The following is a 25,587-nucleotide window of genomic DNA, read 5'->3' on the forward strand; positions in this document are numbered from 1 at the left end:
GCTGTCAAAATGTTGCTTTGCTTGTGTGTAGGTATGCGCTCGGCCAAGGCCTTAAAAAGTGGTACAGTGGAAATGGTAGCATGAAAAGTTAATGTTTCCGCGTTTAAAGGTTTGTTAGGTGAATAATCCGCGCTTCCGTGTGAAATGTGAATAGTTGGTGAACGTTATAATCGTGTATGTGAGTGAAATCGTGTGGAAGATAGTGTGCAAGTTTCATGAAAAGCGACTCTGCGTTGTCCGATGACTAATTCCTTGGCATAGGCTTCGCTCCAGCGCTTCTTCCTAGTCGAAAGCCGTACGCAACGTGGTTGCCAGTGTGTGCGTGTGTGTCGTAGAGTAGTTTTAGGAAAAAATCGATAATTGCTCGCGATTTGTTGCTAAATTTTTCCTCCATATACGTGCGGGACAATTGTCTGTGTTGGTTGGTGGCGTGAATTAACGTGAATGTGAGAGCGTGAGAGAGAGAGAGAGAGAGAGAGAGTGCGGCAGGCAGAGCGAGCGCTGAGAAAAAGTGAGAATTGCTCGACTCACTTTACGCAGGATGCAGGGTTACTCACGTATCGACATAGTGTTATTTTTATGTTTTTGATATGGAAATTGTTATTGTTTTGATTGTTAAGTTTAGTGAACGTCGTATAACTGATAAATGTGAATAATTCAGTTTGCATTTAGAAAGATTGGTTCTTATTGTTTCATATAGAATCTATATAGAATCACACTTGGCGAAATTTTAAGCAATACGCCATCGATTCGCGGTCATGTGGAAGCACTTTCCCAAGCATGGAAATCGGTACAGGGAGGCCAACCCTGCAATGTCGCACACGCAGACTCACTTGGGGCAGAGAAAAACACTTGATAATGCTGCATTACGACATTCGAGCAGTTCGTTCGACGAGTACGCGTGGTGTCGTCGTCGCGTGAAGATATCGATTTTCAACAAAAGAAGTTCGTTTTTCCACCGAAGCCCCTGTGTGTCGCGGGCGATTGTTAGATACTGTAGTGCAGCCGTAAGATGATATAGATAGCTAGCAGCACCATCATCAGCATCGGTGCGAAATCGGAGCAAATCTAATGTGTTTTTAGTAGCGAAAATTCAAACCTGAGGAAATCCAAAGCGAGTCACGGCGATGACGCACTGCTGCTGGGAGTGATCAGCCAGCAGTCCGGAAGCTACTAAAATCAGAGACCCTTTCTTCGATTCGACCTGCGTACCGCCCGTCTTCTTTTCTGCGCCGGGACGGGCCTGAAATTATCACAATTATGTTGTAATAGTGCAGCCTTTTAGTGTGGCGTATTGTTTCGCGGAAAACACTAGTGTTCCAGTCATTTTCCGACCAGAAAAAGAAGCAATCGAGCACGATGGAAAGGGCACACCCCTTCTAGACGTCGGGGTCACTTCATGGCAACACCTTCGCACAGGCAGTGCTGCCCGCTGAAGTTTCTTCTTCCTTCCTTTTTGTGGGTCAGTCGCGAGGGTGAAGCTGCCCTTTCGTTTCGTGCACAGTGAGTGTCTGTGTGTATGTGAGTGCGGCGAGTCTGTGTGCGCCATTGACGCAGAGAGATATGGTGGGTGCTGTTTCGTGCCGCTGGAAAACTGGTCACCGAACATAACAATGCAACAGCAGCAAAAGCCTACTAAGAGCAGTGCTGTAGGGTGTGCCGCCAACCATCATGTGCAGTGGTCGAATCGAATGATAGTAGTAGTTACCCGCTCTCTACTCACATAGTAGCCTGATTCTTATCTATCTATCTTCTCAGCAGCCGTGTTGTTGTAGGTGCAGTGGTGAAAAGTGGTACGAAAGAGTGTTGAAGGTTTGAAGGCGGTGCTAACAGTTAGCGTGACCGGGGCTATAGAGACGACGAGCAAATATTAATCTGCCGAGGATCCCAAGCGGTTGCACCTTCTCCTCTAATATCCTTCGCCATAGCCCGTTCGGCCGAACCGTTTTGCTACCGCCTCATCAACCAAACGGGAAAATAGAGCGCGACCGTCGATCGATCGAAGTAGTCGGGTAAAAGGGTGACTCTTGTCCGGTGGCGGCATCTCTGTCTGTGGTGGTGGAGTAGCGGAAGTAGCGGTGAAGTGTGTTGGAGAGGAAACCCACGACACATTTTCTTCGGCATCGTCGCGGTATAAGTTTATTGGTTTTCAACGAAAAAAAAAGGAAAAAAAAATCATCGCAAACATCCGCGAAGGAGCATTTTGAAACAGAGAGTAGAGGACAAGCAGACGGACATACCGACACACACATTCATACACATAGATCCATACACCAACATATTTACGCCCCGTACACATACACGGTGTACAGCATACCCTTACAGGAAGTGCGTAGAGGGAGCCACCGGCGATAAGAAGCGGTCAAAATGACGAAGGACAGATTAGCAGCCTTGCAAGCGGTAAGTCTTCCTTCAGTTTTTATCCGCATATTTAGCGCATATTAGTTACTTTAGACCTTTAATTTACCACTTTTAGCAATGCTTAAGTTACACCATACCCACACTCGTTCGAAACCAAAAAAAAGACCATTCAGTGCATTTAAAGAATAGAATTTTCGTGATAAGTTTTCACGAGCTCATATTATGATTTTTTCCCATGTCCACATTAGTAGTATGAGTAAAACCTAGTCTTTTATTTGTATTTAATTTTAACCCTAGCACGGTTTGCTCTAGCCAACCAACAAAAAATTCCATAGGTGCTCGGAGTTAAATGTCAATCTGATAGAAGGAAGTGTTCATTCGTCGCGGTGTGTTCATCATCGTGCTAAGAATTTTGTTCCTAGGGATCGGATCGAAAATCGACCCCACCCGAATACTACTACTGGGAGGGGGGTAAGGAATGGGACTCGTGTGACACACAGGATTCGGTGAAGAAACTCTTCCTTTTTTCCCCGAAAACATATCTACCACTTGGCGGCGTGAGAATGCGCTATTCTGCTGCTACTGCTGTGCCATGCTGTTGCGTTGGGTTTTTGTGTGCTTCGCTCACGCAAAAGGCCGATCGTGGCATGAGCGTGTGTGTGTGTGCGTTGGCAGGCTGGCCTGGAGGCTTGCTCTCTCTCTCTCGCTATCTCTCCATCTCTCGCTCAGAGTTTTCCAACACTGGCAGGAAGTGGAAAATGGTTGCGAAAAATAGTAGCACAAAAACACACACGCACACAGTAGTTTTTGCACAAACCAAGCCTCATAACCCAGGGGAACTAACGTCTCATATATCCATTCCTGGTAATGTGCATCTCGATGAACGCGTTTAGTAGCGTAGCGCACGGGAATGGTTGGTTGCTCTTGCAAATGCGAGAGTTCATCGAGAATCCCCTTTTCAATGGATTTGCTCTTCTTGAAGGAGCCTCTTGTTGGGCTCAGGACGTCAGCAGGAAGCCGCAAGACGCACGTGGGACGCGTGCAAACCATTAGCTCTTGGGAACGCGAGAGGACATGGGAGCGAGCAAATGGGATTTCTTTCATTTTTATCTGGATACTTATTTTAATGTTGGCTGGCAGCTCAGTAAGAGAGCGTTCATGTGAGTGGACGCTTTTCCGCGAATTGGCCATGTGGTTGAATCGGGGTAATACCGATACGACTTTTGTTCCCTTTGGTGTATTAATTTTTCAAACAATAGTCAATTCGTTTGTGAATGGCAGAAATAGTCCGATTAGGTCGGCTTAGATCGATCAACAACTAATAAAATGGTCCTGGAGAGTTCCGCAACAGTTATCCGGCGGTTGAAGATGCATGCTGTTTGATGGTAGCATGCGACGAAAGTATTTATTTTTTTGTTTTCAACCGGTGATGTAAAACGTCTAGAATGTCGTTCCGGATACTAGGATACCCTTCATCTCGCTCTCTATTTCTCTCGCTCTCTTACACGCCCCCCTCTCCCTTTCAGCTTCTGGTCGTGGTGGCTGTTACACTGTACCTAGAGTAGTTCATGAATGAAAAAGGTGAATCATGCCGTGTTTGTATTCTCACAACCGCGCCGTGGAACGAACGATCAATTATTCTCTCCCACTTATCAATGGGATGTTGTTTTTTTCTGAATTTCTTGAAAAAAGGATTCGTTTTAATAGCTACGTTTGTCCTCCAAATGTAACTATGGACTTAAATGACGGCGGACATGTAGTCTTTTATATTACAGTTAAAAAAAATCTTTTTTAACTTCAATATGATAAGATAAGATGTGTTGTGCATTATCCCATTGGAAAGTTGTGCCATGAAGGACCTGTTGAAGTATATATTCTTAATATACTGTCTGTACAAGAAATGAATGGACAATTGTTTGAAAATGGTTTTCCTGTTCTTTATGGAAAGGACTGTTTGAAAGTATGTGTTGATCATTTATCCTGTTTAAGTAAATCATAAGTAGAATCATAAGTAGTTCCCATCTGCAAAAGTAAATTTCATTTTAATTGGCTTCTTTTAAAAGGGATAACAATAACTAAAGTTAAAACGAGATAACTTGTAAAAGAAAAGGCTTAGGGGAAAAGGAGGAAAGCAAGGAAAATGAGTAGATCGAAAAATTGGGCACAAAAGAATGAAATTTTAATTGTTGCAAGCAAAAGAATAAATTCTGTTATGAGAAGAAGTACATCCGTTCGTTAAAAAGCACACCACTGTCGTCTCTTCGTGTTGTGTTGTGCTTGCGACTGCGCACAGTGTTGCTGTGTTGTATTGAAGGGGAAGGTATGAAGACGAAGAAAAGCACATCTCAAAGTGAAGAGACAGAAGGAGCAGGAAGTTAGAGACGAAGAGTATGACCAAAGTCGCAGAAAGTGGAGGAGATGTTCGTGTTCCCGTCACGCGTATACTGCCGCAGCATCGTCGGCGAAAATTCACAAAATGAACGCAACATTAAACCACGCTGGCACCTTTGCTTTGCTGCCCAGTCTCTCATGATAAGGATATTTCCCACCAGAGAGGAACTGAGATAGCAGGATCCATTAAGGCATTGCTTTTCTCGTGTGTGTGTGCGTAGTGCGAGGCGGAAAATACTGCAGAAAAAGCGTTCGTTCCCGTTCTCCTTACACTTTTGCCAATGTGTTCGAATGAACTTACTGAAGGAATCAATTGACTCAGTCCTGTGTGCTTTTCGTTCTTTTTCCTCGACCCGTAAGGATATGTGAAGTTGAGGCACTAGCGCTGAAGTCTGCGAGCGTTCGCCAGACGACACGAGCTGTTCGCCAACCAGAAACATGCATATTCCACTGCTAATCACTTTTTTGTTTAGCCAGACGTTTGCCAAATTTGGTGCTGCTTAAAACACTAATGCAATGAAGAAGAAAATGTGAGGGCGACATTGGTCAAGTTTGCAACTTCGATCAGAGTTGTCGCGGTTGTGGTACAAACATCACTTGCTCAAGCAACGAGTTGACGAGTTTGGTTGCATAAAGAGATATTTGCTTTAGTCATATGCAGCATTTTTAAGGGCAAATTGATGTAAGATTTAATTTGAAAAGCTAGTAAATTAGCGACTGCAGCTCTAGCTGAAGGGCAAACGGGTTGCATAAAGCTGGTTCACGAATCGCTTAAAGCATTATGTGTTTCGTGCATAGCTAGTTAACTTTGGGTGAGATACAATTATCTAAGAAATTATGAACCATTGAGCCATATCCTGCTTTGCTGGCCATTCTATTGTCTCTTCCAATCCTCGGTTGAATAGTAGTTAGCGTACTGTATAAATGTGCTGATTATGTGGATTTATGTGTGTTTTCTTGTTGTGTATCTGTGTTATTTTATGTGTATCAAATGTTTGGTGTAAATTGTTGTGCCTTATATCGTTGTTTAAATGTATATGTTGGTCGTTGTAGACGAACGTACTTCGGATGGAATGAGTGTTGTACTGATTTAAAAATTTAAGACTAACGCCTTAAATCATTCTGTGACAAAGCTTTCTGTGACTTGCTTTTACCCGTAGCTGGGCTGTATAGTCAGTCCTTCGTACGGTAAGGCGGTCTGTGGTCTGGATGGGATTTGTACCCTGTTCCTGCAGTCTGAAGACCGGTGCTGCTGTCGTCTCGACCACCGGACCGTTCCAAAATGAATGAATAACTCCAGTAAGCTATTATATGGCCACCATGTTCAAACAGGTCCTTGACACAAGAAGAAGTAGAAAACTGATCAGATAGAATATTACCTTCGGTGTTCCTTTATTGTCTTAAGCATTTTGTAAGCACTCAAGGAACCTGTGTTTATCGCGTAATGCCACAGACATTCTACTGAAGAGCGCGTGTTACTAATAACTAACTAAATTAGATTGACGTTTGATATCCAGCACCTATGATTGCAGAATTACACCAGATATTCCCTCTCTGAGTAGTTTCGGGATAGAACGAAGTAACATCCACTGTTTTGCGTTGATCTATATAACTTGATTCATCTATAACTGAATACAATATGCATCGATTGTCATGTTTGTAGTTGTAGCGCCATAGTCGTCTGTTATGTATTACATCGTGCTATTGTTTTTTTTTTTATTTTATAATTTAAATCTCTATCTTAGCTAATCTTAGCAGTATTATCTGTCATTTGTAACCAGCCCCGTATTTGATAACTGTTGTAAATAAATGTACAAATAAATGTTTTTTTTTTATTTTCTATTTTCATAACTATTTCTGTATTCTTCTACTTCTACTACTACTACTACTACCACCACCACCACCATCATCATCATATATTTGCAACAACTACCTTCTCTACTACTACTGTAACTACTACTACTACCACTACTACTACTACTACTGTAACTACTACTACTACTACTCCTACTACTACTTCTACCTGTACTGCAAAATGAACCATCAACCACCACCACCACCACCACCACCAATACCACCAAATATGAATCATCTTCCTGCTATCGTGTCCATCTGAATGTGTGTAATCGTTTGTGGTTTTGTGGATGTGTTTTGTTGTGCAAACTAATGGAAAACAAAAATGATAATGATAAAACAAACAAAAAAAAAACCAATCAAACCCCCGTCATCACCACTGTATTGTACAATGTGAATAAATAACTAAAGGATATAGAGGTTAGTTCTTTCGATATATTGTTGCTACCGATTAACCGTTCCTTTTTCTTTCTTTCTTAATCTTGCTTCCCTTGGTTTTGTTCCGTTTTGATCCGTCCACTCCCCCCCCCCCCCTCCGTTTTGCATGCTAAGGCTTGAAAATGCTGATTTCATTGGGAACCATACTCTGTTGTGAGTGAATATTATCTCTTGCGGTTGACAAAGGAGATGGTCGATGTCGGAAGGAAAATGATTTTGTTTAACTTTTGTTTATGCTTTGTTCGTGATACATTTTCTTTGCACATTCTATTTATGTTAAGTGTTGCGTGCAGGTGAGTTTATGAGCTGTTGCTTCCGTTTTTCGTTTAATGATGTGTTTGCCTGGTATACGATATTGTGCATGCCCTTTCTATTGTCGCTGAAAAACTTTAAATATTGTTAAGTACTTAAATTTCAAATAATTTTCAAAAGCAATCTATCAAAATCTGATTTTTTTTGGTGGGAAATGTATACCTTTGGTTTATCAAGCATTCGATAGCCTGTTATGCGTTTAAACTACATAATTATTGTGACCGTGGCCTTCTGCAGAAATCTCCGCTACCTGTTACGGTTTATGGCGGAAGTATCAACGCCATCTCTTCATCTGAATTTCGATCTCCCACGCCATGTGGAAAGCCTAAAAACTTATTACCCGCTTGGTTGTCCGGTGCTATTATCATTAGGAGACCATGATGGAGGCTTAAGCACTGTACAAGGGATAGATCTCGTCAAGTTCATAGAGCTCGTATTTGATGCAAAAAGGCCGTTAGTGGTAGCAAAATGCGGTCACATGAAGGGTTTGAAATTAATGAAAAATTGGTTAATTATATTTGCAGTCCTGCATAAACTAAAAGTAGTAATCTAATCTCGAAACGAGTGTAGCCCCAACTGAAACATGCAAATATAATATCGATCAGTGACTTAATGGTGATGTAAATATGTTTCTCAAAAATGAATTCGTGCTCAATTTGCTTAAACGGTTGAATCAATTGTGTTGTATGTACAGGTGACTCATATAGGCCGCTCGGTCTTGCTCGGTAACGCCGGGTGATTGAACCAGTGTGAGTAACGTCTTCCTTTTTTGGATTATTAACCCGCGTGAGATGCACGACCAGCAAACCTTGAACTGCAGTCGTCTATGGGTCCACACTTTCAGTGTACGTGTCTCACTTAGCACCACCATGTAGTGTGAGCTCACAGCTTAGTTTTGGTTGTTGATTGAAGCGACACTTTCGAACCAGTCACACGGTCGAACTTGCTGCTGCGCTGCGGGCATGTGAGTCATCAGTTGTTAAAAAGCAACGCTCCCGAATGACTGGATATTGTTTGGAACAGATTACGCGGCGTGTAGAACACACTGATAGAATTCATATCATCGTGTAGCCAGCCAGTCCGTTGTCCGTTGAAGCGCTATCTTGAGCCCATATCACCACGACGCAAAACGTACGAGCACAATCGTAGGAAAGTAAGAAGGACACATGTTGTTTGCACACCCGACGGGCAATAGTGTAATGAATATGGGCGGGAGGGCTTTTTTGATGAGATAACCTCAAACACTGGATGTTGGAGGGTGCGTTACTCGTGTGTGTGTGTGTTCCAAAAAATAAATCAAATAATAAAACAAACCTAAACGTTGCCAGACGAAAGCGAGATAAGCGACTTGGAGGCGATTTTTGCAAATGCCAACAGTCAGTGTGTTGATGATACGGAACAATAATACACCTCTATGCCGGCCATATCACCGCGACTCCGTGCCTGATAAACGGAGCACATCTTAAAAAGGGCAGCGAATAGCGAACTTGGCTAGAGGAGACTCACTCGCAAAACTCGCTCAATAATAATCAGTTAGAGCTGCCGGTCGGTTGGCCGTCCGCGTGGCTTTGATGTTAAAGGGATCGATGATTGTTGGATGTATCACGGGAAATACCGGCCGTATTTATTATTGCTGTGAAGTTTTCGCTTGTTGCATGTGAGCGAATCAGTGTTTGTTTGTAAGATTTGTTGCGTTAGGCTAAAATACCCTCGCTTGAGTGCTAAGTGTGATCGAACGAACGTCGTGTGCATTTAACACTTCTACCATACTGGTAGCGAGTGGCGTTGGTGTTCCTACACCGAGAGCTAGCTCATTCTGCTTGCATGTGTTCCGTGTATACAGACGAACGACCTTACTGATGCCCTTGATGTAATTTGCACTCTTTACGTGTCTATATGCCTTTTCCACCACGAGTCCTATATGGTGCCCCCGTGTTGTAGATGATATTAATTGATTTATTGACGTTTTATCGAACAGGAACATGTTGTATTTCGGGAGAGCGAGAGAGAGAGAGAGAGAGAGTAAAGAGTTATTGGTTTATTGTGGCCAAAAATTCGGATCGCTTTTTCCCGATCTGCTGGCAATATTGCCACGAAGCGGTCAAGGGCGAACAAAGTTCAAGATCGTACGGAAACTCTCTCTCTCGGAGTGATTTTGCGTCTACCGTTGGCGGCACTCTTCCGATCATTTGCCACTTTCTCTTGCCGACCTGGTAGTGGCGAATCCGATCGATCCAGTCTGACGGAATTCTAGCTGGTAAAATATATTTCCCCAACCTCTATTTTCTGCTAAAATCACCCGGGTTTTGGTCGGGTCGGTTCTCTTATCGCATGACGTAGCGAGACCACCATGCATTTCATGCCCCCCCAAATCTCAAAAAGGACAAAAAGAAAGGCACAAGGATCCCCTTTTTTGCCGTGGTCAGGAATACCGCAATGCGTTATGGATCGGTGGGCGGAAGGACGATAGCATAGCGTGTCTTGGTGTGTGTGAGGAAGCGAAATTGGTCTGCAACACTCGTCCGCGTCAGCGATCATGCGCACTGGCATCTCGGGAACCTGGTTTTTCGGTCGTTCATGATGATGTTGCTGACAATGTTGTGGTGTGTGCGTGTGAAACGGCACGGGGGAGTTTTTCTTTATGGTCATCATCACACCACGCATATTGGTGTGGGAGGGATTGGAAATTTGAAGCCGGAAAAAACTCTCGACGGGTTGTTGTCGCTTATTTTGTGTGTCTGTGTGTGCGCGTGTGATGTTCATGTCTTGGCGTAGATACCGACGACCGCGTACCGTGGCGTTGTAGAGGAGGAGGTCGATTACTTGGTTATGAGGTTAATTGCAAAGGTGGAACTTGAACGCCAACATTCTCTCAATGGGCTGAATGGTTTTCGATTCTCTTGCACACTCTCTCTCGATCTCTCCGTTTCTCTCTTTATTTCACACATACGTGTTTGGGTGTTTGGTTTCACGCACGAAGCAGAATTTGGTTGTAATTGCAATGGAAACACTACTGAAGCAAAAAAGCGAGAAAAAAACGAAACTTCACAATGACACACCACCCGCCGCCATATCACGTGGTGGGAAAGCTATGGCGAGAGGTTTAAAACGGACACGGTTTTATTTGAAGCTTTTCCACCTGACGCTCGGCATTGTTTATACTTATAAGTAGGAAAAATGCTTCCATGCAACAGTTTAAGGCAAGCGAGGGCGAGGGCCAAACGTAATGCCCTTGTTATAAGCCTGTTGAATGATAAATTAAATTTACATAAATGATATTTATCCAACAACGAAACGATGCTCAAGTTTGTTGCAGCATTCGTCATCGGTAAATTTAACCAAGAACCAATCGAGTGCATCAAGTGTTCTTATGTTTTATTGTCCGCCATACACGCAGCTTCAGTAGATCAAGCTCCCACATAATTTGCCCGGTCATCGTCATGCGAAAACAATTTAATCGTTGTGCTCTCTTGTGCCCGCATATATATCTCCGGTGTCATACCGTGGGAAGATGAATGCGCCCTGACCGACGACGGAATGAATACCTTCGATTGTGCGACTTAATTTCGTACGATACGGCCTCGGCAACGGAACGCTAACTGGCTTGCTAGCACGCCGATTTATCTAATGTTACGTGCTTGGCGCTTTAAAAATGTTCCTCATAACCTCAGCTCGACCAAGTCTCATTTGGGAGAGGTAGCTTTATATCAAATTTATTGTCAATGCATGCTGCAATTTTTGTGCAACGTGCACGCTCCACTTCCATGGTGCAGCATGAATGAAATTAATTTTCTGTTCCGCTTCGTCGTTCGGCGTCGTCGGACACCGAGTCCTTGATGTCGAGTCTTTTCTTTGAACCGGAAAGGCGTGCAACAAACAAACGATGCAAAATGTTGCTGGCTGGCAAAGAGTGGCAGCTCATAAAATATTAAGCTGATCTCTAAAATTGTTTCTCTCAGTTCTCGCCTACTTGCTGCTGCTGCTGATGCTGCTGCTGTACCGCTAGCTCTAGGCCGGAGATAAAACGGGAACGAAAGAGGGGAAACAAACAGCGCAGCATTTTTGTATGCCAGCTATTAATAGAGGATGCTTTATCACTATGCATCGAATGAAAAGAATCAGCTTTTTTTGTGTGTGTAACAGTTTATTACACAGGCCGACAAAAGAAGCCAAAGATAGAAACATGTAACCATCCATGCCGGATTCAACAAGATTGGCTTGTGTGTGTGTGTGTGTGTATGTGGTTTGCTGCCAAAAGCTTTCGGAATTCGGACAATTGATAAAATCCAACACCAAACGTGTTCGATCGCTTGTTGTTCAAGTATTAAATTTATGTGCACACTCCACTCAGCGCCTATAGTTGAATAGGGAAACACGAAATCATTTGAAACACAGTTCAATGGAGACGCCTGGTACTTTGTAGGAAGGATTGGATGGTGTCGGCGATTTGATGGGCTACCTTGTAAACGAAAAAAAAAAAACGATTGCGTTTGAGTGCACGTTACATTTTGTTTGATGTTTATCAATGTCGATAGTAGATTTTGTTATCTATGGCCTGCTGTTGGTGAAAATTGCATGGTGAAAGCAGTACAGTGTGTGGGTGACAACTGATATGGTCACTGACGTGGTTTGGAAAGCAGATATTGTTTGTCAAACCGACCGACGTCATAAGAGTAAGTCCGCGTACCCCATACCCGACGCATAAACTGATCTGTTTTATTGACGTCATCGATTAATGCATCTTCGGTGAAAGCATAGGATATGGCTATGGTGGATTTCTGCACGTTTTACGGCACTCAATTATACATATTTTGTAAAGAGATGATGTGCGCTCGTTTTTAATGTTAAATAAGTAAATAATTTTCCTTACATAGATCTAGTACGACACAAGCTAGGGTTATGTTAAATAACAAAACGTACCATGCCTTAACACGATGGAGGCGTCTGGTGGCTCATAACCACTCTCGGGCGCTTTGGTGGCTTTTTTGTGTCCGACGTAGGCGGTAGAACGCGATGACATTTGCGGATCCATCCCGTTCGGCATCTCTCTTTTTGTCACGCTGCCCGTAACACGCAAGCATGGTAGCAAGTTTTGCAAACCGTTTGCGCGCATGACTCTTTAGAGGCTCGGGAACAATGAAAGAAACCTCCTCTTATAGATCGCTGATGAACGCCCTCACGCACGCTCGCTGATTATTATGTTGTAGGCGTCAGCAAAAGGCTAGAGGGGACGTTGAACGTTGAATGTAAATATCGGGCCCCGCATCCCGTACGGGGACCGACCGTTTGAAAACTGCCTTCTGCAATGTGCTGCATCCGATGGGTGCGGTTTTATTGCACGAGAGTAGACGCTGCTGTAGGGCAGGGCGGACGCACTTCGTTGGACTATACATGTTTTGTGTGGTGTTATATGATGTGCCGAATGTTGCTAAAGCTGGATCTAAAATTGAACGATGTTTTCGATTCAAATGTGCCAGCAAGATAGAGTTTGGATGTCTTTTTAATGATAATGGTGACTCATGGCATGAAATATCGATTGAACGCCGAGCAGGATGTACTTCACTGCTGCATCTGTTAGTTATACGGCCTGGTTAAATCACTTTTAATGTGCGTATTTTAAACAATCTCTAATATGTTTCAAAGAGTCTTTCGTAGCAGCGGTTGATCTTTCTTAAGATATTGATTTTGGAGATCAATATACCGTCTCTGCTGTGTTTTAAAATAACTTCTCCGATCTTGTTGTACCCGCTGTTCGGTTTCGGCTAACCTGGGGAATGCTTGCCCGTTTGTGAAAAAAAAAACTTTTAATTTTTGATTCTCTCGGTTTATGATGCATTTTATTCTATTCTTTTGGTAGTATGATGCTGTACTCTTATACCAGTTAACGTGTACAATGTTTGCAACGCCCATTGTAAGGTGCAAATACATAAATGCATTTGTTTCGTATATTTTTGTCTACGGTATAATAGGCACAGAGCGATGATGAGGATATGCCTGAGGATGTGGCTGTGCCGGTGGAGGGCAGCTTCATGGAAGATTTCTTCAAAGAGGTGGAAGAGATACGGATGATGATCGACAAAATTCAGGCTAATGTCGAGGAAGTGAAGAAAAAACACAGTGCCATCCTGTCGGCCCCACAGTCAGATGAGAGTAAGTTTGCTGCCCTTTTGCTGCGTTTACGCGAAAGTGTTAACCTGACCACCAAATCCTTCTCTTTGTTGCAGAAACCAAACAGGAACTTGAAGACCTCATGGCCGACATTAAAAAAACTGCCAACAGAGTAAGAGGGAAGCTTAAGGTATGGAAGCGATGGCCGGACGAGCCCGATCGGTCGTCACTTATGGTTCGTTGGAAACGGTTTGCATCGCCTAATCGCCTATTTCTGCACACACACACACACCCACAGGGTATCGAGCAAAACATTGAACAGGAAGAGCAGCAGAGCAAGTCGAATGCCGATCTAAGGATACGAAAAACGCAACATTCGGCTCTGTCGCGCAAGTTTGTCGAGGTCATGACGGAGTACAACCGGACCCAGACGGACTACCGAGAGCGTTGCAAAGGAAGAATACAACGACAACTGGAAATTAGTTAGTGGCAAAGATGATGCGAACCCGGAACCGGATATGTTGTAACCATAGCGCACTGTTTTGCAACCGTCTCTTTGCAGCGGGTAGAGCGACTACAAACGAAGAACTTGAGGAAATGTTGGAGCAGGGCAATTCGGCCGTCTTCACGCAGGGGGTAAACGATCTGATCCTTTAGTTTTGGTCGGAAGTGTGCTGGAAACAGCCCACAGTCCAGCTGTCTAATGTTTTCAATTCTAACCGGAATATCTTGCTCTCTCGCTCTCGCGCACGCGCCGATCCTGCTTGTAGATCATCATGGAGACTCAGCAAGCCAAGCAAACTCTGGCCGATATCGAAGCTCGACATGCAGATATTATAAAATTGGAAAATTCAATTAGGGAACTGCATGACATGTTCATGGATATGGCTATGTTGGTTGAAAGTCAGGTAAGGTGGACATTTTCTATGCATGGCTTACTTAGCACCCTTGCTCGTGTGATGTGTGTATACCACCGTGTCACAATAGATTTCAGTTCGTATTGAACGCGACGAAGCGCGTATGCTCATTGTAGAATCTCCGAGTCTCTCCACGAAATCACTTGTAATAGTATTAATTTTACTATGATTCAGGATTCTCCTTATGAGTTACATCTATCGCTAAACTCCATCAGTGTTGAGACATAATCAATATCAAATTCTCGGTCCTTGTGTCTTTGGATTTATTTTTTTCTTGTTACCAAAAGAAGTTTTTTGTTTGTTTAAAAAGTAACCAACAAAAAAAAAAAAAAAGGTGGTAAATGGTAAAAAAGTGATTTTTGTTTTCGATTCGTGAACCATATATAGCATGAACATTACTTTTAAGAAACTCTTTTTAAGTACAGCACCTTTGACAGATTTTTGGTTTCGTTCCTTTCCAATTCTAACTTTACTACAGACACATACAGGATAGAAGATTGTATCGTTTAGTTCACAATTTTTAAAGCATTTATAAAATGAGTATATTGAACGCTTTTCTCGTAATTTGAAGAGTTCCCCGTTATCCACCTGATGGCTGTTCCAACACCGTGGAACTTTAAACCGGTTCGACGGTGTTGTCGCATACAGCCCTCAGTTGCAGATGCAGAAATGTTTGTTAAACTGTTGCACACCGTGCTTCAGCGGACAAGAAGGACTTTGCGTTGATCCTCAAGCGCTACTTTGGAGGCTAAGGAGCTGCTAGAATGATGAGAAGCGAAAGTGCGACTATAACGATCCCCAAACACGCCCGAGTATCATCGACGGATAGTTCTTGCTAACTCACGAACGTGCTGATAATGAAACGAATAACCAGACTGAAATGATTCTGATGGAAATGAGATGGAAGGGCTCACGTTCCACGTTTGTGTGCTAATTTGGAAACAGATTCGATGGTCTGTTTTCATTTGAATGTTTTTTGAGTTATTGCTGCGTAATGCATTCGATAGATGATGGATAGATGTAAATTCTGTGTTTTGTCTCTTGCTATCACTCTTCCTGTCTATTTTCACCTGCCATACTTCAGTATCTTGTAATTTTAGATCAAACCTAACGCTAGTCTACCAGTAATCTTGAACTGTGGATACCCTGAAACGAAAAGCGTCTATGTAAATGTTGTGTTTCCCCCGTAATATCTATGTTTGTTCGAAGGAACATCAGTGTTTGTATTGTTGTGAACAATTGTTGCATTCCCTCCGATTCACTTGACCTTGGAGCACTCTCTCTGTCTCTCTCTGTCTCTCTCTCTCTTGCTCTCTGTATGTGTGTTTATCATTAAGCTAGCCATCTCTTTTGCTATCTTGAAAGCTAAATCATCAGGATTACTTGTGTAAACTATTTGTGTAAAAAAAAGATGCGATGGCTGACTCTTTTTTTGTGTGTGGAACCATACAGAAGAAACCACAGGGCCTAAACAACCTACACCCCCCCCCCCCCCCAAACCCCTCACCACCCACACGCACATCCTGCGTTGTAGTGTGATCAGCAATGAATTTAAGCAAAAGCAAGCAATGATCAGCAACCAGCAATTAATAATATTCGCAAGACACTTGTAGTATAAACCAATTACCAAATCATTCACCGGTTGTATGGTTAAGTTCGTGACGCAAAGTATCATGCAAAACAACACTACCTCCTTCTCCTTCAGGGTGAAATGATTGATCGTATAGAATATCACGTCGAACATGCAATGGATTATGTTCAAACAGCGACACAAGACACAAAGAAAGCGCTTAAATATCAAAGCAAAGCCCGCCGGGTGAGTAAATCCACTGACTCTTACGCTAATGTTGTGTGTTTTTTCTCTCTTTCTTTCTTTCCATCCATTGTTTTTGTGTTGAAATCCTCATCCTCTGTGACCATCATGATGTATTATTGTTTCCTGTGCCGTTGGGGCATAAAAACAAATGATAAAAATCCCGCCCAACCTCGTTCAATCCCGTATTACGATCCTTTGCCCGCTCTGTTCCCTTTGTATGACCTACCTGTATTTTGTATGTAATACTACTTTCATCAATGTTTTCTTGGGGGAATAACTTACATTATGTTTTGTTACAAAATGCACTTCAAAACTGGCTTCTATATGTGGATAATCTTGCATGCTTTATTTGCTTTCGATCTGTAACTTAATTCACGTGTTTAATTACATCTATTTGCATACTTGTCCTTGTAACAATAACCTATTAAACTTTGCTAATTGTTTGAAACCTGCTTGACTTGTCTCATCATACTGCTTTGAACTGTTTTCCGCGCGTGCTTGTGTGTGTACGTGTGTGTGCGTGAGTGAATACACAAATGTGATTTTGAATGAATGTGTGTGCGTGTGTCCGTTTCACTGGAACTGGGTGACTAATTACCACGTTTATTAACACTTAAATCCTCGAACTCGTACGACTGACTTCGAAACGAACCACGCGCTACGTTTGGTGGAAAATGTAACGGTTTTTGCACCCTCTTACTGGCTGGTACTGGATTGTCTCTGTACACTTTTGGCTAACCGAATAATCCGTGGCTTCGGTTTCTGTTCCCGGGCTAATATCGATGAACCTCTGATTCTGCCGTTGCAATCTCTCTACAATGTTGTATTTGTTTCTCTCCCTTTGTGGGTTGTGCCGAGTTTGTCTTCTCCGCGGAAAACTGGCGACCTCAATGCCACCAACGACACCGCATCCGGGTCGACTGTCGGTCACTGTACTTCTACCTCCCGCAATTGTGCTTATACTGCTTACAACGGTGATCGCTTAACTACTACTACTACCACTACTCACACACTCCCTGGCCAATCGTACGGCCCCAAAACCGCTCTTTCCCCCCCATCCCATCGCCCTTCCACTCCCATGGATCGCTTCAAATCCAAATCCTCCCTCGATTTGCACCACGTACTCGAAAACGAACGCGAATCCTACGCCAACCCTGTCAAACTGGATGAAAAATGGTGGTCCACCCAACGCACCCATTTCCCCGACCATGGCGACGGAATGGGGATCTTGTCTCGCTCCACCTCAAACCTGCATCAACCTCGCGTTGTCGCACCCGTCCGACACGAACCCGGTGGTGGTGGTGCGCTATCGTCGTCGTCGTTGTCGTCGGCTTCGGACGAAAGGGCGAAATGGTGGACCGAATTGAGTACCATGTGGAAAACAGTCGGGACTACGTTACAACGGGCCAACAAGATTTGGTCCAAGCCGTCAAGTATATGGCCAAGGCCAGAAAGGTACGTTGGCTCGTTGCCGGTTGAAAGACACTTCCGAACAACAACAGTACTGGTTGAACCTAAGCAAACTAATTACAGCGATCTTATAGTGATCGACTGTCTACACTGTCTATACTAACACACTTTCTTTGCTCTTTTGACGTGGAATGATCTGCGAAACTAACGGGGATCCATCAACGCGGTTACTAATTCATCTCACAGTTTCGTTGGTTCTGATACTGCAAGGGCTTCAACATCCCACAGCACAAACCTTACCTTGGCTTCCATCTTTTAATCATTGATACGTTGGTATGAAATTAATCATCATCCGGAACAACTGCGTGGTAAATGTCGCTTCGCATAAGAAATTCTACAGCTTTTGTGAGTTTGTTCACCTCTGGGAGGCTAGAGTTCACTGCATTTTTATCGGACAATATACGAGGATGAAGTATGGGGCAAGGTTCACAGATTATATCGACAAGAATAGTGTGCGTGCTGTCTATTGTTTCGCTTTTTTTGTGTGGTTGTGTTTATACAATTTCATTTTCGAATAAGTGGCAAGGTAATGTGCGTGTCCGTGAGGGAGAATTGTTACACGCGAGTATAAACGGTTGTACAATTTGTTTTGTTTTGCCTTAAGGATGTGCTTACTTATCAGTGTACCTGTTAACGGTTGGGTTTTTGGAGCATTGTGTGTGTTCCCATAATTTCATGTGTGAATGTTAGTTGTGGAAGTGACAGGAACTGGGATTCGGGATTCAGGATCCGCTTGATCGTACCAGTTTGTCTGTCACGTTTCTTTAATTCCAACCATTTATTCCCACCATTTTCTTTATTATTATTTTGCAGAAAAAAATCTGGGTCGCTCTTTGCGTTCTCATAGCGATCATTATATTAGTAGTATTCTTGGCGATCTATCTAACGTAAACTCCACACAAGCAAAGGCATCAGTGCGGTACAATCGGAAAGAAGCGATGTGTGCTCACCAATTGCAATTTGGTAGGTTTTCACTGTGTAGTGTAATGTCAGTGTCAGTGTAGGTGTTAAACGGCAAGATTCGATGAACTCGAACGTGGATCAACGTGAGGCAGAGTGAACACAATCTCACACAAGCATTGTTAACCAAGTTTAATTTGGCTTCGTTCGTCTAACCATGCCCTGAAGCTCATCAAGCAATGAGCAAACTTTTTAAACAATAACATTGTTAAGTAATCCTACCACTTGCCCATTTATCGTTTCTAAGTGCTTTACTAATAATGGTGTTGGGAGAAAAAAAAGTACGGTGAATTCTCCTTGCAAAGCTGTACCTTTTCCTCATTTTTGTTTTGTTTTCTCTTTATTTTCCAGAAAAAAATCATGATAGCGGTTTGCCTCTTAGTAACGATCATCATTCTGTTACTTATTTTCTTAGTGTAATTTGGTAATGTGTAATAGATGTAAGGAAAGCGTCGAGAATCAAAAAACAAAATGCCACTACTTCCCGTTAGAGGAACGCATAAAACTCTGTAACATATCACGAGCATTATTATTTACGGTCAGAAAACAACGCTTAGAATGTGTTAACAGTTGTACCGTAAAACAACCGTACAACCGTTGTAGTTCTTTGGCAAGGTTGAGCTACCGAGCGTTGGTGCATTCAAAGCAAACGTAGAAAAATAAACACTAAATTCTAACTCATGCAAAACAAAATAACTGCTCCACTATGAACACTTCCTGAGCTGCTCGAAAACATTGAAGAGTTAGAGTGCAAACCTGCAGCGGGGAGGGAGTGTTGCCGGTTTTCGACTCACCACGAGGTGAAGTCATTATACATAGATGGCATAGTACGGTGTGAGTAATGTAGCTACTGTAACTGTTTTATTTATTGATGCCAATAATCCGCATAATACAAGGGGCGAGCAGGATGATTTAAATAATGTTACTCCTTTTAGCTGATACTGCGACCAAGAGTCGAGTGATACATGTTGAACAATATAGAGTACTTTGTCTGTAAGCAAGCAGCGGCCCAGCGATGGGATTCGATTTAGCGCGGGTTGGCTTTCATTTTCCAGTGATTGATGTCCCGTTTTGATTCGCTTGGATTTGATTCGTGCTGGAACAAACAGCGTCTGATAGTGTTGCCTACCGCGTGACGACGCCAAAGATTATTATGCGTGTGTTCCTTAGAAGAAGACCATCATTGCTCGGTCTGTGCTCGCGCCGTCGTTTCTTGTGGTGACGCAAAGAGGCAGAAGGCAGAAACGTTTGGTGTGTGAAAGGGGACGAATGAAAGCGTGCATGATTCAAAATGTTATCCTGTATTCTTTACTACTGTGTGCTGTACAGCAGTATACTATTAAGCGTACGTTTGTTGTTTTTGTTTGTTGTATTTAATGCTTTCTAGCAGTACTCTAGTGTCTTACGTTCTTCTTCGTACATGTCCATAGTTATGTTTCTTTTGTTCAATAATTGCATTTAATAACTCAATGTGGGACAATTTTCTGTTTTATGGAAGACAAATAAATTATTCAACTTTAATACAATACCGACATGTGACGTAGTGAGAGTATTGTTACAGGGAATTGGCTGGATGCTAAATACACCCGAGAAATAATTTTAATTTTGGTTTTGTTTCCACGACCAACCATCGTTGCTGTGTAAATCGATTATAACGTTTGCTCTAATATTCCCCCTCTGTTATGGATGACTTCGAGTTGTGTTATTATACTCAATCAATTGTGTAGCATGTATGTTTTTATCGTCTTTTTTGGTTATACTCTACCTTGAACAGTTTGTTATTCTTTACTTAAGTAATTTACAGTGCGTGTGTGCTTTACTTTTTCAAACTGGCTCTATAGTTCGAATAGAACAGTACAACTATTTGGGGTAGTTACACGGTTACTAAACGTATGGTTGGCAAGTAAAATACAATGTATAATGTCACTAAATGAAAACTGTTTCTCTCTCCCCACACACACCGATCACCACCGACAAAAACACACAAATTCACACACTGAACACCAACTTTGCAATGCGGTTGGTTCGCTGATGTGTTGTTGTTGCACGCAACTTCCGTCTCTGCAGAAGAAGATTATGATCCTGATCTGTTTAACCGTGCTTGGGCTGATTGTGGCATCGTACGTCAGTAGCTACTTCATGTAAAACAAAGAGCGAAGATAAGATTGAGGCGCGGATTTCGCACGACGGCACACGCAAACACGACGTTCCACGTGGTTGGATTCTGAACAACAACAACAACATCTACTGCAACAAAACTCAATGCACAAACGGCGAACAAATGATTTATTCTGCACGTGCGACAGGCATACACCCAGCCGAAGAGCGGTGTTCTCAAATGCAATGAAAATTAAATAGAAAACGACCAAAAACGCTATTACAAAGAATCGTGGAAGACGGACAGTATAAGCGAGCAGTTCATTATTTCCCTTTGGGTTTGGTTTTAGACAACAATTATCGAGAACAAACACTGTTACTGTTGCCTGTAGAGCAACTCGACCGCTAATTTGTTCAGTCAAGTGACAAGCAGATCCGTAACGACGAAGGAGAACCACTCAAGTATTCACCTGCGGCATATTCTCTTATAATGCATTCAGTGCGAGCACGGGGCACTGAGTATCCGAGAAATGGGGAGCGCACGGGAACTCCGGCTCGGATATCCATACCACCAAATATTCATTTGTCCCTCGGTTTATTTGGTACATTTCACCAGCGTACAACAGCGCACGACCGGAGCAAGTACATTTTAAGAAACGTGTACGGTGTGGCTACGGCATGTAACCTGTTTCAGTTAAGGCGACACACTGCGAATACCAGCAACAGGTCGCAAAGGCTCGATTGTCAACGAACGGCGTACCACTTTTTTGGCGCCATGTGCGACTATTGTCAAACAGATTCAAACAGAACAGACACCCAGTTGTGAATGCTCCCGCGCTTTCGTTTCGAATGTCGCCGATTCGTCAATCCGCTGCTTACTTCTACAACGCGTGACGCCAAACCTGCCAAATACCCGATACCAAATCGCGAATACCCGCTGTGCTAGTACACGGATTTTCCGCTATGAGGCGGCACCACTGCAAGGACAGTGCAAACCCACCACCCCTCCCCCTCACCCCCACCCCCCGGGGCCACACCGTAGACGCGTTAGAACGAAAAGCAATCAAACAAGCGCTGCAATCAAAACTATTCGAAGAAATACACAGAGATGCAAGAGAGAGAGAGAGAGAGGGAGAGAGGGACGAAACACATTAAATAGATATATGCTGATGAGCGCCAGAAGCAACCAGCAGCAGCGGACCGGAGGGTAGAGATGCCACAAAGAACAAACCAAATCAAGATAGAAACAGCAGTATCAAACATCTCTTCACGTGCTCCTATTTTCCCATAATACTCACCACCTCAGCACAACAGTGTCTATCTCTTTTGCATATTGTGTAAATTGTAAACAGGTACATAATAACACGTTTTTTAATGTCAAATTTACTCAACCTTCTCCTTATCACTCGACACAACCACACACACACACACGATTCCATTGCTACATCACACGACACCACATTGATTGAGTTTTTCGAGAAGAAGTTTGTTTTCCGGTTTCCGTATCCTTTGTCCTTTGTCGACCGAAGGAGGTATAAGTTTTTATTTATAATTTTTAGTCAACACCCACCGTTTAAGCAATTAAAAAAAAACAGTGCGTGGTTGAGGTAAAGTGTGGGTTCAATCCTTATTGTGAAATATTCCAGACAACAACCCAAACATACGTGTTGCACTTATATCAGTAATATCCAGCCGTAGTTGTAGTAGTGTGCAAAAGCAAAAACAGACAACCGAACAACGTAAATTCCATCACACACGACGTCGCACAGGCTTGAGTGTGTGAGTGTTCTTTTGCCTTTTGAGCGGGTCCGGGTGGTGTACAGAGTTCAGAACAGCGTGGATAGGAATTGCGATTGCACTCGGCTAGACGCTTGCAGCTCGACTACCGTCTGTCTGTGTGTGTACCATAGAGGAATGTGCATATCATCCCCGTACCGTTCTTCCGTTCTAGTTGTGTGAAATGTAAATAAATTTGTTTAGCAAAAACTACACGCACCGCGCAATGGATAATGTGATCATACAAGTTAGATGCGTGTAAAAATGATTATTTAATTAGTATTGTTATGTTTATCATTTTCGTACCTATAAAGAGACGCCCGCAAAGGGAGTGATCGTATCGCTATTACTATAATTATCATTTACTACTAGTGCGATGTAGAATTTGGATTGTACATGCGAAGGCAACCGATATGCCAAAGACACACACACACATAAACACCAAACAAAACGTGATTTAGTTCGTTTTTCGGTAAAAAAGGGGGTTCATATTTCTGTTGTTGAACGTTTTCTTGTCCCTAGTGAACGGTAGACGTAGCAATGCAAATGGATTCTTGGTTTCTATATACGTTATCTTAAACTTTCTTTTCCTGCGCCGACCGTGACAACACCACGCTCATTTTCGTCGCCACCGTAACTACCGTCCGTCATCCGACCCGTTTCGAACCGAGCAGAAGAAGATCATTATTCTGGTATGTCTAACCATTCTGCTGATCGTGGTTGCATCAACCATTGCCGGATACTTCGGTTTCTAAGCAAGCAACGAACTTATATTGCGTCAACCTTCCTCGAAGACGGAGCGAGCGGTCGAATGGGGTACATTCATTCATTCGGTTGTGCTACCTAGTATTAAACACACACACACACACCTCTTCTGCTGCTGAAGGTTGTCATACGGAGAGCACAACTGAATTAAAAGAGGGGCGAAACACTACACTGTTGTAATTCAAATTCAAACTCAAGCTCATTAAAACATAGCAGAGAAAGTAGAACATTATTATAGGGGGAAGTTTTAATTAGTGAGAGGTAGTGAGGGTAGAAACGATTGTTTGCTGTACACCAAAGCATCATACAAAAAGGTACCGTTTTTTTAACGTTCAAAGGCCCACACACCCCGACGTTCTTTTATAGGTTCATAGGAAAATAATGCTTTTGGATTTATGTTATTTACTCTGTTACCTTCAATTTACGATTAAAGTGAGTATAATCTGTTACAATCACAAATACACAACATCGCTTTCAACATAAAAAAATCACATTCATCTACTGATAGTCCTTCTCCCCTTTCACCCGATCCCCGATCATCGCAAATTTCCGGACTTTGTCCCGCCTTTTGGCAAAATCGTTCTCATATCGGCTTGTAACAATTGCAGGTACCGTATACCGCGCGACCCCTTGTGCACCTGTGCATTTATTTGTGGCTGACCCCACAACCGAACGTTACTCACACGGAAGAACCAGAACCAACCAAACACACCTAATGTTGATAACACACGTGTTCAACGTATGACCTAAACACCATCCCAGCAAATCACAACTGGCACGCAGGGGGAGAAGCAATCTCACGATCTGGGGGCCGCATCCGCAGCGTAAACCTCCTATCCCCAGGTGTCAGGGGGATGATGACGAAGCGTCGACAGCGCATCAGCACGTTGAGAAAATCGGCTTTCGTTTGCGTTTGCGACCCAGAAACAACAAAACCGAGCGAAATGAAGCATTATTGTTAAAGTGATCATTTTTTTCCGTTAAGGTCGGCTTGAAGAATGCAGGATCGAAAATTTGCAAATCAATTATAACCCCGCTCCATCCCACGACGATATATGATGTGAGTGCGTGTGCGACAAATGGTGGCCATGGTTAACGATTGTTAAACTATTTGTTGCTCTTCACGAATGAAACAGACATTGGGACGTGTTAGGTGTTCGGGAATGTCCGGTAGAGAATACATGTATTATGACGACAATGGCAATAAATGTGAAAATAGGTAAGGACAAGACATATATGACAGAAGAATACGGCCACACACAGCCGCAGCAGCTACCAACGATAGGAATGTATTCATTATTGATGGCGGATAATCACACCTAACCCTGCTAGAGAGAGGAGACCCACAATTGCATTTTCCTGCAAGTGCATCCCCCGGAGAGACAGTCTCTGCAGAGCACGAACACGTGTGTGTGTGTGTGTGGAGCTACAGGAAAAGATTATGCATCTTTATACTTTGCACATATCCGGCTGCTGCTCTCCGGGTCACAGGCACAGTGGCACGCTTTTATTTTCGTTCGTTTGTTTTTGAATTAAGACAGCGGAACAACCATGTCGCGGAACAGTAATTGGGCGTGCCATCATGACGCAAAATGTTCAAGAAAATGTGTGATAATAATTAATTCGATAAAGGTCCTTCCCTCTCTCTCTCTCTCTATCTTGGCGACACATACGCAACGCAAAATCTACAACTAAGACACAAACTTAGCAAAGGACTACCTAAGAGAGAGATGGAGAGAGAGGGAGAAAGTGAACAAAAAAGTATATTTTAGAGTTTAGGGCGATCGAAAATCTTTACACAGGCACGCGAAATGTAGATGTGGGTATATATCGGCCCGATGATATTCTTACACCAGAGCTCGCAGATAACAACCATGCAGGAGGAAGAAGGTAGAAGAGTGTGTGATGCTAGACATCTTGACCCTTTCGTTTGACGAGGAACGAGGACTATTACACGGGGGGAAGGATTCGTTCGGCAAGGATCGTTTAGTACAGTTCACGTTTGTTTCATTCGGTTCGCCATGAATGAACTGCATTTTGTGTGTGCAATTATGCGCTTCCAGGTAAAAAAAACTACACTCTCTCACTCTCTATCTAATTAAACACGTGCACATGAGAATAGTCAATTTATATAGCCACAGTGGACGGTTGGTTGAGAGGGACGCGCCCCAGGGAACGTCCAGGGAACGTGTGGGATTCGTGGGCCTCGGTTGCATACTTGTGTGTTATGTTAACGTGAACAGTTTGCGTTGAAGCATTTTTGAATGCCTCCCTGTGTTGTTGCTACGCTATATTGCATAGGCATTCATGCAAGGAAAAGGA

The 25,587-nt window shown here is 43.0% G+C and overlaps 1 protein-coding gene across 13 annotated transcripts; it reads left to right on the plus strand.

The window, feature by feature from the left end:
* Nucleotides 1-25,578, plus strand: LOC118517014 (syntaxin-1A). Of its 13 annotated transcripts, none has more exons than XR_004908228.1 (11): nucleotides 25-178; nucleotides 1,762-2,400; nucleotides 7,018-7,026; nucleotides 13,326-13,506; nucleotides 13,581-13,654; nucleotides 13,763-13,946; nucleotides 14,027-14,100; nucleotides 14,235-14,372; nucleotides 16,087-16,197; nucleotides 20,695-22,076; nucleotides 23,874-25,578. XR_004908228.1 is itself a non-coding variant. In XM_036062857.1 (10 exons), exons 2-10 carry the CDS (start codon nucleotides 2,368-2,370, stop codon nucleotides 20,770-20,772), a joined length of 882 nt encoding a protein of 293 aa, XP_035918750.1. In that variant the 5' UTR covers nucleotides 25-178; nucleotides 1,762-2,367; the 3' UTR covers nucleotides 20,773-22,110. The 13 variants fall into 13 exon arrangements, 9 of the variants coding, with proteins under 9 accessions (XP_035918751.1, XP_035918750.1, XP_035918756.1 ...); XR_004908227.1 differs by lacking the exon at nucleotides 20,695-22,076 and adding an exon at nucleotides 23,175-23,697; XR_004908229.1 differs by lacking the exons at nucleotides 20,695-22,076; nucleotides 23,874-25,578 and adding exons at nucleotides 18,481-18,630; nucleotides 18,979-19,323.
* The last annotated feature ends 9 nt before the right edge of the window (nucleotides 25,579-25,587 follow it).

Source organism: Anopheles stephensi, unplaced genomic scaffold (assembly GCF_013141755.1).
Source record: "Anopheles stephensi strain Indian unplaced genomic scaffold, UCI_ANSTEP_V1.0 ucontig43, whole genome shotgun sequence".
Classification (NCBI taxonomy): Eukaryota; Metazoa; Arthropoda; class Insecta; order Diptera; family Culicidae; genus Anopheles; species Anopheles stephensi.

What these genes read in the sequence shown, in the direction of transcription:
- LOC118517014 (XM_036062857.1), top strand. Translation starts at nt 2,368, where the DNA reads ATGACGAAGGACAGATTAGCAGCCTTGCAAGCG. An exon ending in CGGCCGTCTTCACGCAGGGG is followed by an intron (nt 14,101 to 14,234) that starts GTAAACGATCTG and finishes TCCTGCTTGTAG; the next exon opens with ATCATCATGGAGACTCAGCA. An exon ending in ATCAAAGCAAAGCCCGCCGG is followed by an intron (nt 16,198 to 20,694) that starts GTGAGTAAATCC and finishes CCGTCTCTGCAG; the next exon opens with AAGAAGATTATGATCCTGAT.